Raw genomic sequence first — 15,616 nt, 5'->3', positions numbered from 1 at the left:
CCCGCCCCCTTTACCCTTCGAAAGGAGTGCTCAAATGAGCCAAGATGAGAGGTCGTGACTCAAGCCCCGGCGCCGCGCCCGCCTCGCCCCTCCTCCCTCACAAAGTACTTTGTGTCCTCCACCTCCTCCCCTCTCTCCCTCTCCGCTCGGAGACAATACCCCTCTCCTGACAAAGAGGGGCATCCGCCCGGCCGCGGCCCCGGGCAGCGCGGTTTCCAGTCTCCTACATGCAGGCGGTGCCCCCCCCCCCCACACACACACACACTTGCACTTTTTCACGCTGCTGGGAGACTTCAGCTGTTCGACGGGCTCACGGTTACTAACAGGCGCGGTTTTAAGTCCGTCGGACGGAGGAGGCGGTGTACTGTAGGTTGCCTATTTTCAGGGGCATTATACGACAAATTGCTCACCTATGCTACGAGCGGTTTGGGCCGCGACAGGGTGGGGGTGAGGGGGTTGGGGGTCGCCCCCCCCCCACCCCTTACGTACCCTTGGGGGCAATTTGAGTCGGCGAGGGTGGGGGGTGGGTCGCACCTTCGCGTAGTAAGATAGGCGATGCCACCGCGGTCGTTGTGCCTCCGGCATAATCAAGTTATTCTCCGCCGTGTTGCAGAGAGAAAGAGCTCGAGTTCGTGGACGCCGTCAACACGACGCACTCCAACCAGGGCTGGCACGTGTTCAACATGACGGGCCCGCTCACCAACTGGGTGGCCTTCCCCGGCTCCAACCTGGGGCTGTACCTGTCTGTGAGGCCCGCGGCCGCGGCCGCCGCCGCCCCCGCCGAGCGACCCGGCCACGAGCTGCGGCCCGAGGAGATCGGCCTGGTGAGCGCGGGCGGCGAGGAGGAGAAGCAGCCCTTCATGGTGGCCTTCATGAAGGCGAGCCCGGCCAACGCCAAAGTGAGGACGACCCGCGACACTGGCCGGCGTCGGCTCAAGAAGGCTGACGTGTCTGCTGTGGAGCCCAATCTGCCGAGGAACCCCTTCGGTCAGTTTAGATCAGCCTTTTCTTTTTCTCATTCTAGCTGTCACCCACCCCATCGCGCAAGTGAATGACTTTATTTGTGCGCTGTTCTGTCTATTGTCCCCAGATCGGTCGCTGTGGTCTGCTAGAACCTGTCAAATTAAGAATTTATATGTGAGCTTCAAGGATTTGGATTGGCAGGTAGGTGACTTGGGTTGCAGGTCTAGGTATTTTGATTTTTCAAAATCTTAATGAGATTTCTCTTTGCTTTTTCTGCTACAGGATTGGATCATAGCACCAGATGGGTATGCTGCATTCTACTGCAGTGGCGAATGTAATTTCCCTCTAAACGCACATATGAATGCCACTAACCATGCTATTGTGCAGACATTAGTTCATCTCATCAACCCAACAGCTGTACCAAAGCCATGTTGCGTTCCAACAAAGCTAACACCCATCAGTGTTTTGTACTTTTTGGACGATTCAAATGTTGTGTTAAAGAGATACAAAAACATGGTTGTTAAAAGTTGTGGTTGTCATTGAGACACAGCAGTTCCTACCACGTACTTGCTGTTGTTCCTCTCCGTCCATATGTTAAAATGAAAATTGTGATCTTAATAATTAAGTAGAAAACTAATGTTGACTGATCATTGACTGCTAAGTTTCTTTATTTTAAGATTTGAGAAGTGCCTTATAGCTGTTAAGTAATACTGCTTTTTAAAAAAAAAACGATATTTTAAAAAAACAACAAATTGAAAAATAAGTTGCCTTTGGACTGACAAGGGAACCTTTTCAGGTGTAAATCTCCGATTTCGTTGGTACTCGGAAAATTTAAAGGTTATTATAATAGAAGTCGGATGGCACTTGAAATTTTTCCTAAACTTAACATTTACTAGGGGTTTACTTAAGCCTGACACTGTTTTTTGCTCTAAATATCCCTCTACTGCTTAAACGGTTCAAAATAGAGCAAAACGGACAAAATTTTGGCCCAAAGGGCACTACTTTGACAAGTTACCCCTTACGACACTGCTTTTAAATTTTTCAAAAAATATTTTTTTCTAACATCTTACTCCTACCTTATATAGGGGAAAACTAAATGTCAGGTTTAGGAAAAATTTCAAGTGCCATCCGATTTCTACATAAATAACCTTCAAATTTTCCAAGTTTCAACGAAATCGGAGATTTACACCTAAAAAGGTTCCCTTGTGAGCAAAGTATCTCTGTCGAAGTGCTAAAGAGAGAAGCTTGCAGTGGAACTTTGTCTCACAACCCTAGTACCTGCTGAAAAACTGAAGACTTAAGTAAAGATGTAAAGCTTTTTATGTTCATTGGTCTCAGAGTTGCAATTTTAGATGTATCTATTTGTCAGTCACAACGCGACTTTCCTTACAAAATGTAAATAGTGCCAAGCCTTTCGTACATGTAGAATAAACAGCTGTTAAAAAAAGAGATTCATTGTGTTATTATTTAAACCACAGGATTAGCAGAAGTAGAAGACCTAGAAATGGTCCAATTCAGAATGCAATATATTATTAACAGCCTGGAATTTATTAGGTATCTCCATAGAAAATAAGTACAGTACTTCAGCAGCTGGAAAATGTTATGGTAGTTCTTTCTTCCTCATCAAATGAAATAAGTAATATTGACCCACATATCAATGAATGATCAATAAATATTTGCATACATAAAAAACAAAAACATATTTACATACACAAATTAGTAGGTCTTGAACAGAAAGTTTGAAAGCTAACATTTTAAGCATTTACAATGACAGCAATCATTTACAGTCAGTCAGACAAAATCTTCCATGCAAATTTACGTTCTGTTTATGGTCTCTAGTGAAAAGGATAAAAATAAAATAAATGAGTATAAGTTCTGTTAATACAACCTCATCCACACAATGTGTCACACCAGTTGCTCTCATACGCTTCAATTTCCACATGATTTCTTTAAAAGTGTAAGTTACCTAGTACCATCAAAATTGTGGCTTTTACACATATGCATCTAAAATTATAGTTATGTTTTGACTCAAAAGTAGATAGAATTTGACAAGGATGGTGAAGCGTTGTTACAGTTTAGTATCTTATAATAAAACAAAGCTCCACAGTGTCTGAAATTAGATGGTAATGGTACTCATTAATTGAAAGGTTCCTATCTAGGGGGATGTGCAGCAAACTCAGTATGTTAGCATCTACAATACAATGTGTAAAAATAATCCAGACAAAATATCCGACTTCATGATTTCATAATCATAGTTCTTTACAAATTTCAAGAAATAGTGCCAAATTTTACAATTGAGGGACAGATCATCTTAATATTCTCAGAATGAAAAAGAATTTCTCAGCCAATGCCTGTGTTAAGACGCTAAAATACCCAATTGGCACAGAATAAAGATAACACTTATTCACTCTCAGCACAAATACCATCCTTCTAAAAACACAAAATGAGTAAACCCACCTAACAATCATTTAAATCTTTGATAATTCAAGGTTACATTACATGACTACATTATTTGGTATTACATGTATGCGTCGCAATGGAGCTATTGCATGGACAAGTTTGTTTAATCATGAGCGAAAAAGTAGTTCAGATAAGAAAGAAAATATTTGCAGCAAATGCATCAAAATACGTTAAAAATACATGTCCTGTCTCTTTCATAGCCGAAAGTATAATACTATAATAATTAAAAAGCAAATCAAAATCACAAAATACAAATAGTTTCAACAGCGACAACTAGATGCATAAACTGTTCAGGACACTGTTCATTGGATATTCATAATTCACATTCCAAAATTGAATGACGATCAAGATATAATATGAATGTATCATAGGAAACGCAGAGGATCACAGTTATTACCAAACCAGCATGAACACAAATCACAGTAAGATCTGAAAATCTGTCTTTCAAGAAGAGCCAGGTTTTTGGAACTGCTAACTAATTTGAACAGCTCACAATTAAAAAGGTAACACATGCCAACATCAATACAACTGCTTGAAATGTAATAGCGGAAGCAATAAGTTATTATTTCGATAGTTTAAAAGCACCAGATCAGTTCAAGCAGTAGCTGAGTTTGGCATAAGAGGAATAAAAAAGTTCAATGTAAAAGATAAGTAAAAAAGGAGAACAGAAAAAAAGCAGCCAAAATTGTTCACTTTACATCTTTCAGTCCATTTTAAATAGGAATGTTTACAGCCACATCACTCATGAGACTGTGGTTCATTAACCACAAAATTATGCTTTTATTGTTTCTTTAAAATAATTTACGTTACAGGTAGTTTGATTAAGGCCTTAAAGCGCTAGTCAACAACAATCGCTTACATTTATGGCATCTTAATACGATTTGTGCACCGCAGGCAGCATGGCTAGCTGGCACGGCAGGGAGCGGCCTTGCCAGCAGAGCGCTCACAACCGTGTCAGTTTGTTTTTCCTTAAATTACAAGGGCCATATCCTTTTTGCTAGGAAGGTTGACTTTTTTCCCTTGCCAGAGACTGTTGTGAATGGTGAAGGCGTCAATTGTCACAGTAAGGTGCTTGGTGTGCACTTGAGAAAAGCATTTGCCTCCAGAGTTATATCTGAAAATATTAAATTTAATATTAAAGGAAAATGAGACAATTCAAAGCAACTATGTGGTTTAAATCTCAGGGTTTTACTTACTTAAAGAAACGATCAAACATGCGGTCTGTAACTTGCTTTGGGCCAGTGCCATACAATTTAAGAATTTCTTCTCCTTCAGGGCAGTATGAATATAACGCTCGAAATTGGAGGCCAGCATCTCTAAATAAAATAAGGAAGTGCTTCGCCTCTGATCGACCAATCTCTTCCAGAACTCTTCTTTTAGCTTCTTTATTTACTACTCCAGGAAAGACACAGTACTCAACAGCATTCAACAGAATACCACGATTTGATTTTGTTGCAGGTTGCTTGTAGAGACGAGGACCTAATAAGATGAAAAGTTTTAGTAAGATTAGGTCACAAACAGCGTGAACTATTTTCCAGCTTAATTTGAAACAAAAAGGAAAAAAGAGTCTACCATTATAATCCAGCATTGAGCTTGTAGCTGAACTAATATCACTTGAGCCATCATCAAACATTCTCCTCTTGGATGTAAGGCCGGGAGGAAGAGATCCTGGTCCTAAATGTTCAAATATTGGTTCATTAGCAATTTTAGATGACACAAAGAGGTGGATGCATAATTTGAAACTTAAGTGAAAAGGTGAACAAAATCTATGTCAAATAAAATTCAAAACAATTTCATAACAAAATATTTCAAAAGAACTACTAATTATAGATTTAAATAGTGATAGCATAATCAAAAAAATCAAGCAATTGCAAGAAAGAACAAATTTATAAATTCAACTACAGAAGAACTTCCACACATCTCTAAGTTTGCCACCACACACTACCTGAGGGAGAAGTGAGGTGTCGGCCTGAACTCATGCCAGGGGATGGAGCTCGCCGAGGTGGTGTGGCCCGGCCCAGACCTGAGTCTGTATCAGTGTAACGGTACACCATGCTGTCCTGGTCTGTGCTCGAACCTGCACACAAACCACCAAGCGTGCTACAAACCACCTTAAGTGCATTACATCACATCACTTCTTCTACTTTTGTACTTCTACAACTTATTAAAGAAGATAAAATTTATAGTTATAATCATTTACAATCCCAAAACCTTCAGTTGTATAAAAATACATTAAAAGTCAGTCCTAGAGGAAAACAAAAAAAAGGGATGAACAACCACAAGCCCTAGTAAGCAAAACAATGTTGTACACCTGTGAATGTACACATTCATTTCATGAAGGAAATAACATGTCATGAGACATGTAACTTTAAGGGAATGCACTTGCTATAAAATAAAAATGACTATACAACAAAGCTTTGAAAACAAAGGACAGTAGGAAAGACAGCCCACTCCACCACCCGAAAACAAAAGACAATAAGGTAAAAGAAATAACTATCAGATCAGAATATATGGCATGCAGAGTCATTACAAAATTGACTTTTCAACAATCGCCTCACATTAATCTAAAAACATTATCTGAAAGGTACTTCTCGTTGGAAAATATGAAATTTTCCCAATATGTCCACCTAGCTATACAAAAAGTTGTAGGTTTTTCATATATTTGTTTTACGATAACAAAAATAATAAAGGGGAGTCCAGTTACGACTTAATATACATCAAAAGAAAAATGAAGATGAGATAAAGGTCAAATAATTTGCAAGGTTTTTAAAAGAGGAAGTAAAGCATCTAATCCTAAGATCTTGTATGTCAGTTGTAGTACTGAAGAATAGCCTGCATTTTGCTAATCACAAGAAAATTATCGTCATTGTGCTGCTATACTATGCCTAAAATAAATAAGGAGGGAATTTCAACCTTTCTTGGACATTCTACTCTGAGGTTATCTGACATTCTAGCTAGAAACACTGCTGTCTATACCAGGTAAAAAGATAAAGGAGCAGAGCAGCTCAAAAAAGAGGACTTGGAATTTAAAAAGTCATAATGGGCAATACACATTGGCTAATACTAATGCCCTGGTTCTTGAAAAACATTTTCCCACAGTTAAAAATTAATCAGAAGAGAACAAAGTAGAAACCGACACCATGAGACAAAGATTTGTACTTCCACACCATGAAAGCTAAGACTTGAGAATTACACCAAATTCCAGCCCAAATAAATAAGCATGGCAGCATGCCAGTCCAAGTAATGATTGGCTGGAATGCTCTTACCGCTCAAATTCATGAGGGAGTTTGACTTGCGCGCACGCATGTTGGACTGATAAGTTGAATATTTTGGTCTTCCACGAGGTTGTGGTTCTGGCACATCTGAAATCATGTTGCGGACTTGAACACTTAGTTCGGTGTTCAGTAAAGTAGTGTATAAAGCCCGAATACTAAAGGGTAACTGAAAATCATAGCACTACATCATAGGTTCTGACACTGACTAAAATGTTGTGGGCTTTGCATTTCAACTATGTACAACAGATTCCCATAAACATGAATAAGGTTTATAATGTTTAAACATGGTAGTATATTAAGAACCACTCAATATTTTCCCTCCCAACAAATTGAATGTCTCAAAATGAAAACAACTGACGGTGCTCAAAAGGAAAAAAACAAAAGAAGGGAAAATGAATTAAGTTCAAAAGAATGTAAGTCTCTGGAGGCTTACCTCTGGAAGTCTTATAAGACCCTCGCCGACCTAATGCAGTGCTCCTGTTAGGAGAAGTTCCTCTTCCATCATCAGGAGAATCTGGTGGAAAGAAAAGGAGAAAAGTATCTTTCAGTAAAAGTTATAACATTGAAAAGCAAGTTAATTAGCTTAGTCAAGAAGAAACAAACACTACACAGCTCAACCACACTGCATACATGTGAAAGAGCTAAATTTTCAGCCACAACAATAGAGATAAAAAATAGAACAAACAAAAAAAGACATATTTGACTGAATAACATGCCTCACCTCTAACAAGAGAGTAGCTACGACCTGGTCTCATGCGACTTTGCCTTTCCTCTGAGCGTTGCCGATCAGCCAGGCTATCAGTGGAACCTCGATAATAATCTCGCCTCATGCTAGGAGTCAAGCTGGAATCTATGTGCATGAATGTTGCAAAGGACACAAGCATAAACAACACAGAACATGCCAAAAATCAAGAAAATTAATGCTAAAAATAAGCTTCACTTTGAAATTTTGCAAAACAAATAAGGTAAAAGCAGCAATTACAACAGCTGTAGTATCAAGCTTTAAAAGCTAGGAATGTGATAAATTAGACCAAATAAAATTTTAGCTACTACTCTTACAAATTCTTTAAAAAGTGTGCCAATTACTAATCAAATTTAAAACATCATAATGGCTAGATAAATACAGTACATAAAGAAACAGACATACAGAAGTCCAAACAACAATTATTTGAACAAGCTACAAATTGATAGTAACTAATAAATAAAACACTTTGAGAATGCAGAGAAAAATTAGTCATTTTTAATGACAATACCTGCTAGATTGGATGTGGAGCCCTTCTTTCCTCGGCTAGGTGAAAGCAAACCCTCAGCAAGGTCAACATTGCCACTGTCAACATGGATAGTCTTAGGCCTAGGCCTAGTAACTGTTTTGTTGCGCATCTTAGGAATTGATCTTACTGAGTTGAGCAAATCTTTATCCACAGTTTTACCCTAAAACCGAAAACAATACAAATGAACTACAACTGAACAATATTTCTCAATTGCTAGGATTTGAATTTAAATGTATGCACAACAAACCTCTCTTTCTGCTTCTTCAAGAGCTTTTTTCAATTTATGCTGTTCGAGAATGGACTGTCGGCGGATTCTTTCCTCTTCTTTCTTCCTTGCCTTTTCCTCCTCTTTCATTTTTTCTGACTCTCTTCTTTGTTGGGATTCCATTTCCTTTCTAGCTTTCATTTCTTCTTGCTGTTGCCGCCTTTGGAGTGATAAAAGCATGATGCGCTCTTTTTTTCGCTCCATTTCATCCACAGCATTCTTTTTGACAGGAAAATAAAAATTAGATTAAAACAGGCACAAATGCAGGTTCACTAAACTATCTTCAGCTTACAAAGTACTTACAGGATCAGGATTTGATAGCTCATTGCCAATAACGAGCCCAACGCCTGCGCCGGCCCCTTCACTATCTTCACTGCCAGAGCGTCTACTATGTCTGTCACGAGTTGGTTCATTAGACAATCTACTAGCAATATGTGAATGAGCAGTAATTTCTTCTACAGGGTTTTTTCCATGAGATTCATGATAGTATTCATCTCTCTCATTTCTGTTGGCATTCCTAGCTGGTGAAGATGTATCCTTATGGTCAAACAAGCGGGCCTGAGATTCAGTTGGATCCCTTCCAACACGTTCTCCAAATAATGCACTACTGTCAAGCACTTGTGTGACAGCTCTCTCCTGTTAAATATAATAGGATTATATAAATGTTTCCTCACACAAGAAGAAAAAGATAGTTGTGGGATAAAGGAATACTGCACCTTCTTTGGTGAAGCTCTCTTAGCACGAAGAGGTGGCTTTGGCCTTTTAGGAGTAGTGTCTTCATCAAATGAAATATAAAACCCTTTTTCAGGAGCTGCTTGTTCCTCCATTTCAACACGATTGTCAATTTCAAGTTCATCAGGCCGAGCATCTCCCGTCTTATTAAACATTGAAAGGTGAGACATAAATTATAGAAGATAGATAAAAATAACAGTATGAAATATAGATTTAAACAAGGTTGAAGTATGAATTACCTGGTTGCCAAACATATAAAACGCCTTTTTTGTATCATTATGCTGTGGCAAAGGATGCCTTGCACTGTTTGGTCGGGTCGGTGATGGAATTCGGTAAGTTCGGCTTCCTGAAGTTATGTGAATCTTACTGATGCCAGATGAAATATCATCACTGCTAGGCATATCTGCTAGGAAAACAAATATAACTTATCATAGGAAAAAGCCAAAACTTTTGACGATAATTGTAGTTTAGGTAAGCTTTGGTCATTGAATAATGTACACTTGCAAATATAATTCAATACCCTTGCCATTTAACAGAAAACTACACCACTTCCCCAGGTTATAAAATTATTAATCATGTATTGATTGCCTTTCTACTGTCCCTTAATTAGCATGCTATAAATTACATTCTATTCAAAGTAGAATCAAGTTCAAATCGGTTTGGAAAAAAAAACATATGGTGACAGGAAGTAGTGGAGGAATTAATTATGGAAAGCAAGCCTAGTAGATTAAGATAAGCAATATGCACCTTGTCGATGTGGCTCACCAATGAAGGAAATGCTTTGCGGTTCCATGTCGTCAACTGGGGGTGTTGGTAAGGCTGTGTGAACAGCAGAATTCCTTTGGGCATTTCTGTCATCTGAGGCAAGACTATGCTGTCGAGGTTTCACCTCAGGTGTTCTGTTGTAACAAGAATAGAAACATAGAACTAGGTTCAGATGGAAGCAAATGGGTGATAACTGACACTTAACTAGATAATTAACTACAGAGTAATTAAAACCCAAAGCTGATGCATTGAGAATAAAACTTTGCAACATATCATAAGGGGAAATAATAACAAAAACCATGCTCAATATAAAGACTCAAATGCATGTCAGCAGTTGAAAGCATCAAGCACCTGTGTATGGTTGGAGTAATTCGATGTTGAGGAGAAGCATTAACTGAACTGGGAGTACGTCTTGGAGGTGGGGTTGGGGCAACATCTCCATGCAGTTCAAAGCCCGAAGCTGAGGTATGGGTTATTGTCTGTGGCTGTTGATTATGCTGGGATCCATACACATTGAGACTGCTTAGTCCAACAGAGGGGGTAGGGTGATGGGATTGGTGGTCACCATTGAGGTACCTCACTTCAGAACCAGTACTGGTTTGGTGAAGAAGGAAGCCTGTTTGAGGCTTCCCACTCCTAAAAACAAATGTGCATGGTGTGCATTAGCTCAGGCTGCCTCTCTCAACGCACACATGCTTGTGAGGTGCATGACGTGCCACTGATACACGTGATTCTTTACTATAAAGCAATAAAGCAAGAAAAAAAAGCAAATCGATTTACAAAGGTTATGATAATTGCTCAGACTACTCACACGTCACCCCAAGTCCTTAAGTCCTGAGGATGAGGCTGAGTTGTTGTTTGTCCCCATGTTCGCCGTTGACCTTGTTGAGGTTGAGGTACAATTTGCATTGTCTGTTGAGGTTGCATTGACTGTTGCGCTTGCATTTGATGTTGTTGGGCTTGCATTTGATGTTGTTGAGCTTGCATTTGATGTTGTTGAGCTTGCATTTGGTGTTGCTGAGGTTGCATTTGATGTTGCTGAGGTTGCATTTGATGTTGCTGGGGAGGCATATGGTGTTGGGGTTGTTGGCTTTGTTGATACTGTGTTTGTTGCATGGGCTGCTGTTGATGAGGATCGTGAAGATAAAATTGACTATTTTGTTGAACCAGACTCTGCAGCTGTTGGTGCTGCTGATGAAGTGGGGACCCATACCCACTTTGCACATTAGATGTGTTCATCTACACAGAGAAAATCATTACATGATAATACACAACACTCTGCAGTAATAAGAAATCAGATAAAAATTCAGCTTTTCCTAGAGGTAGAAATGTTGAAAGAATATACAAATACAAAACAAGACGTACCATGCTATGCATTTGTGCTTGAGGATGTTGATTCATTTGATGCTGAGAAAACGCAGTCTGTTGCAACGGTGGTGAATTAGAGTAGCCATGGACCATCTGATGTTGATTAATTAAAGAATGCATGGGTTGAGGCTGTTGCTGTTGATATGTAGGATGAGTTCTAAGCTGTATGGGGGGAGGAAGGTTCTGATGGTATGAAGGCTGCTCTGTGTGGTACTGGGGTTGCTGATGACTGTACGGCTGACCATGTTGAGTAATATTTGCTGGCTGAGGGGTTTGTTGTTGAATTTGGTTCTGCTGCGTAGCTAGGCGTTGTAAATCAGCTTGAATTTCATGAAGGCTAGTATTCATCCTTTAGAAAAAGAGAAAAAAATTATACTGACTTTAAATTCTATACTTGTTAATGCCATACACATCTCCCAAGAATTGGATAGCTTACTGTGCTATTGATTCCTGGTAATGTTCAACATCCATGTTGTCAATATCAGCTCCTTGACTAAGAACATCATCATTGTCCTGAAAATTTATTCAATAGCATATTAACTAACTTTAATTTACACTTTAAGTAAAACAATCACATGAGTAGCATATAGGTATTGGTATTATCAGTAAGAAACAGATATGTTGGTTTAAAAAATAAGTTATGGGGTACTTCTACACTTGCAAAAAGACTACTTATTCATGCAACCGCATGCTGTACCTGTTTTGATGCCTTGCTTGAACTATCTGAGCTGTCCTTGCTCGAGTCTGAACCTGGGCTCTTTACTAGTTGATTCTTGCCCTGAAAAGGTTAGATACCACATGCACCCACTGTTAAATACATTCTTAAAAAAGAGGGGGAAAAATGTGCAAGTACACACGCCTGTTTTCTACAAGAAAATCCAAAAACCAAAGTTGACAACAGAATGTTAGAATGATAGTGTCACCACAACCACAACTGTTTGTACTTCCAATTAATATTTTTGTTGCAAAATGAGACTTGAGTGTGAAGAATGAATTGGTTACAGAGGAAACAAGTTACTTTCTCCAGATGCTAAATTTAACCATTACCATGTTACATAAAGAGAATTTAGAGAGCAAACCTTTGTAACAGCTTGTAGGAAAGCTGCTTTACCAACACGTTGTCGCTGTTTACTGAGTTCAAGTTCCATCTTTCTTTTATCACTTTCAATTTGGCGTCTTTTTTCTTCTAATTTCAAGCGGACATTCAGTAACTGCGATGCCATTGCTGGACTTCCACCACTGCCCCCTGAGCTGATATCTTCTGCGATGTGGTCTAAATAAGATATAAAAGCCAAACATTTTTCTAAGAACTGTAACAAAAACAAAATACTTTCATTATAGATAGATAATAAATAAACTAACCAGAGTTAGGACTTGGTTCAGACGAAGTATGATTTGAGCTTTGCTTTTTCCAAGTGGTAGTGATGTTAGTTTGAGGTAGCGCAGCAAAAGTAGTAGTCTTCTTCTCAGGCGGAGCACTGTGACCATTTGATCGACCAGAACTTTCCTCAGTAGTATAACCTATATGTATGCCTAATGTTGACTCTTCTGCTTTAGATTTATTATTATGTCTAGAGAGTTCTGCAAAATTAGTTGACTGTAGACGCAATTCTGTCATGTCACCATCAACATGATCACCCTGGAAAATATTTAGTAGATGAGATGCAGATAGATAGAAAACAAAGTAGTCATCACAAGAAATAACTGATTTAATGGATAAAGTAAAATAACAACGTTAGGGGATAAAATGGGTAGGGGCTTTCTAAAAGCACTAGGGGAAACAACAAGCAATATTTGGCAGACAAAAGTAAAAACATAAAAGCAGAGGATAAATGCTGATTCCTTACAGTGCACTTTGGAAGTACCTGCTTGTATGGTTTCTCTGGATCACTCTTCTCACTGCCAGACCGTGAGGGTCCATTCAGTGTGCCATTGCTGCTCAAGCTGCGGCCTACATGGACTGCTGGTTCTTTATCAGGGTTACGGCCCAAAAGGTGCAAATTTTCATGTGACCCTCCAAAGTTTTCTAAGGTGAGCTGCAAGTGTACACAATCATGCATTCAGATGATAGTTGCAAAACTACGTGAAACACAAACTGCCACAAGTGCCACAAACTGCCATTGGTGCAGTGCAAAATTGAATCCTAAACACTTCCATAGATGTGTTATCAAAGCAAATCTACTATACCACTCTAAGGGAATTGCAACTAGAAAATCTAAACAAACAAAAAACAAAACACTCAAACTGAATTTTACTGGGTGTCAGATTTACATACCTGTGAATCCTCAGCAACTGAATTTCTACGGGAGCGTCTTCCAGCGTATGAGCTTCTACGCTGGTCTTCCCAGTTACTTGGTCTACCTGCAGGAAGGCTAGCTCCTACACCAATGTCCACCTCACTTTCGGAGCTGCGATCTCTATGCCGTGCTCTCACAGGAGCTGTGGGTTCATCACCTGCGACGGAACTAAGAGTCGGTATGCCCCGACCTCGATGGACCACGAAGGCTTCATCACTTCTGAAACAAGAAATTCTTAGGTAACATCAAACCTTCCATCACAATCTATGGTTAAGCATTAGTGGTACCCACCTGTCATCTAATGCATCACCTGAGCCTTTATTTTGTGACCTTTTTAATGAAGATGTACCAGTATGGATGGTAGATTTAGAACCTGTGAGAAGGAGAACAGAGTAAAACAAACTTCAGAATAGTTCTGTTTTCGATAATATCAAAAGGTAAAAGATATATTTTCATTTGAGATGTCTTAGGGATACAGTTAATAGCATGGGAAATAGATAATAGGGGCGAGCAACTGAAGATAAAACAAATAAAAAGAGGCAGAAAAGGCAAAAAGATTTGCACACATAACTGCAGTATAATTTCCAGAATGTGACCTTGCTTTCAAAAAGTTCTTTTAAAAAGACAATTATTGGAAGATGAAGCTTACAGATTTGATTAGAAATGCAACTGTGTAAGTATGCAGTTGCCACAGATAATAGAATTTAGAACACACGACATTCAAAGACAGAGACACACAGCTCACCCCCAGCAACTTCGTAAAGAAACAAAAACTCATTTTAGGACAAAGCAATAAGCAAGTATCTTCTCATGACTAGCTACATAATCTAGAATAAATGCCTGTTTAAATAATCTTATTTGATCTAGGGTAAAGGCATACACAAAAACATATGAAAATGACTGACATGCATTTCACCCTGAAAATACATAGAAGAAAAAGCATTATTGTAGCTACACTAGACTCCAAAAGCAGCATCATATTCCTACAAAATGTTAGAAATGCAATAAAATATATAGATAATATTTTTAAAAATAACGTTATGCAAAAAACAGAAGATGAAGAAAACCTACATGCAACCATAGAGAGCAGCAATTTTTTTTTAGATAGAATATGCTTCAATGAAAGTAATTCACATCAGTCTATAAAGTCTTCAAGAAACCAGGGAAGGTTTATGAAATACCAATAGCATGTGAAGAGTTATTTCAATTTTTAAAAGCACGAACTAGAAGAAGCCAAATGTATTAAACTATTCAAGATACATAAATAAAGTCAGAAAAATGCTAGCATAGATCGTAACCGCTACATTTCATTCTTGCTTGTTCAACAAAAATATTTTGAATACAAAGAAAATTTAATTTAAAGTATACACTCCTACAACTAATTTTGGTATAGAGAGCACGCACACACAGAACTTGGGAGTAGCGAAACAAGGTAGCAGGAGAGGGCAGCTACATCCACCCTGCTACACAGGCCGTGCAGAACCAGCGCCCTCCCTACCTGAGCCTGAGCCTGAGAAGCCAGGAGTGGAGATGTCAGACAAATTGCTGCGCAAGTCCGGTATCACGCTCACTGACTGAGGGAGACAGCGCTTGTGTGCCACGCCTTGACTATTGCGCGGATAAGCTGTACCATCCAAGTCACGAATCACATCACGCCACGCCGCAAAAGATCAAAGTAACCACACCACATCATTAAGGCAGAAGAAGCATTAAGTAGTGGACACATAGTCAATGAGCATTTGTAGAGAAAAAATAATTAGTAGGCCAATCTACCTTTCATAAAATGACAAAATGTGCTAAAACTTATCTAGAAATCAAAATGATTTCATTTGCTTGTGTCTTTAGAAGTATACTTTTGCAGGTGCAAACAACGGTAAATGCTCATGACCAGGGTCTACCACTATTCAGTGCAAAAGGGGTTGGACCTGAGATGTTGCGGGATTATCTTGGAAAATTATTAGGGAGGGAATAACCTTTTTTCTACCGGGGTAGTCAGCCATTAGGATGCTTGGGGATTGTTACAGAAGTAATTGCACACCACTCATTGGAATAATTAAACAATGAGATTAAAAAATACAAGTTGATGTTTGTCATGCAAATTTTACAATTAATGATGAAAACCTTATCACCAGTGCACACAGTACTTGAATTCGAAGTACACATAACAGGATCCATCTTTTGGTTTGCTGAGAGCCAGCTCAAAATGGTCATTATTTAAAA

General features: G+C 39.0%; 2 protein-coding genes across 15 annotated transcripts in view; one reads left to right on the top strand and one right to left on the bottom strand.

Moving 5' to 3' along the window:
* The window catches only part of LOC113217515 (protein 60A-like), a 12,024-nt gene extending 9,610 nt beyond the window's left edge, over window positions 1-2,414 (top strand). Inside the window, exons 4-6 of the mRNA XM_052266777.1 lie at window positions 614-987; window positions 1,091-1,164; window positions 1,246-2,414. Coding sequence (XP_052122737.1) covers window positions 614-987; window positions 1,091-1,164; window positions 1,246-1,506 — 709 coding nt within the window. The 3' untranslated portion in view covers window positions 1,507-2,414. The remainder of the gene's footprint in view (window positions 1-613; window positions 988-1,090; window positions 1,165-1,245) is intronic.
* Window positions 2,415-2,492: 78 nt separating this feature from the next.
* LOC113217513 (patronin) overlaps window positions 2,493-15,616 on the bottom strand; it is a 65,138-nt gene continuing 52,014 nt past the window's right edge. For 3 of the 14 annotated variants that reach the window (XM_026437444.2, XM_052266772.1, XM_026437441.2), the window contains exons 7-30: window positions 14,895-15,020; window positions 13,688-13,769; window positions 13,375-13,615; window positions 12,947-13,135; window positions 12,462-12,738; window positions 12,179-12,372; window positions 11,797-11,877; window positions 11,536-11,612; window positions 11,097-11,448; window positions 10,543-10,970; window positions 10,083-10,367; window positions 9,714-9,865; window positions 9,206-9,372; window positions 8,951-9,109; window positions 8,538-8,870; window positions 8,217-8,453; window positions 7,952-8,129; window positions 7,420-7,548; window positions 7,132-7,212; window positions 6,690-6,785; window positions 5,369-5,500; window positions 4,996-5,097; window positions 4,620-4,902; window positions 2,493-4,537 (exon numbers count right to left, since the gene is read on the bottom strand). In XM_026437444.2, the coding sequence (XP_026293229.1) occupies window positions 4,393-4,537; window positions 4,620-4,902; window positions 4,996-5,097; window positions 5,369-5,500; window positions 6,690-6,785; window positions 7,132-7,212; window positions 7,420-7,548; window positions 7,952-8,129; window positions 8,217-8,453; window positions 8,538-8,870; window positions 8,951-9,109; window positions 9,206-9,372; window positions 9,714-9,865; window positions 10,083-10,367; window positions 10,543-10,970; window positions 11,097-11,448; window positions 11,536-11,612; window positions 11,797-11,877; window positions 12,179-12,372; window positions 12,462-12,738; window positions 12,947-13,135; window positions 13,375-13,615; window positions 13,688-13,769; window positions 14,895-15,020 (4,526 nt within the window). In that variant the 3' untranslated portion in view covers window positions 2,493-4,392. The remainder of the gene's footprint in view (window positions 4,538-4,619; window positions 4,903-4,995; window positions 5,098-5,368; window positions 5,501-6,689; window positions 6,786-7,131; window positions 7,213-7,419; window positions 7,549-7,951; window positions 8,130-8,216; window positions 8,454-8,537; window positions 8,871-8,950; window positions 9,110-9,205; window positions 9,373-9,713; window positions 9,866-10,082; window positions 10,368-10,542; window positions 10,971-11,096; window positions 11,449-11,535; window positions 11,613-11,796; window positions 11,878-12,178; window positions 12,373-12,461; window positions 12,739-12,946; window positions 13,136-13,374; window positions 13,616-13,687; window positions 13,770-14,894; window positions 15,021-15,616) is intronic. The other 11 variants (XM_026437442.2, XM_026437446.2, XM_026437447.2 and 8 more) reach the window with 11 other exon arrangements.

This window comes from Frankliniella occidentalis, unplaced genomic scaffold (genome assembly GCF_000697945.3).
Source record: "Frankliniella occidentalis isolate FOCC.00 unplaced genomic scaffold, Focc_3.1 Scaffold42, whole genome shotgun sequence".
NCBI classification, from domain to species: domain Eukaryota; kingdom Metazoa; phylum Arthropoda; class Insecta; order Thysanoptera; family Thripidae; genus Frankliniella; species Frankliniella occidentalis.
The sequence above is the reverse complement of the archived record's forward strand: the minus strand, read 5'-3'. Positions and strand labels throughout refer to the sequence as shown.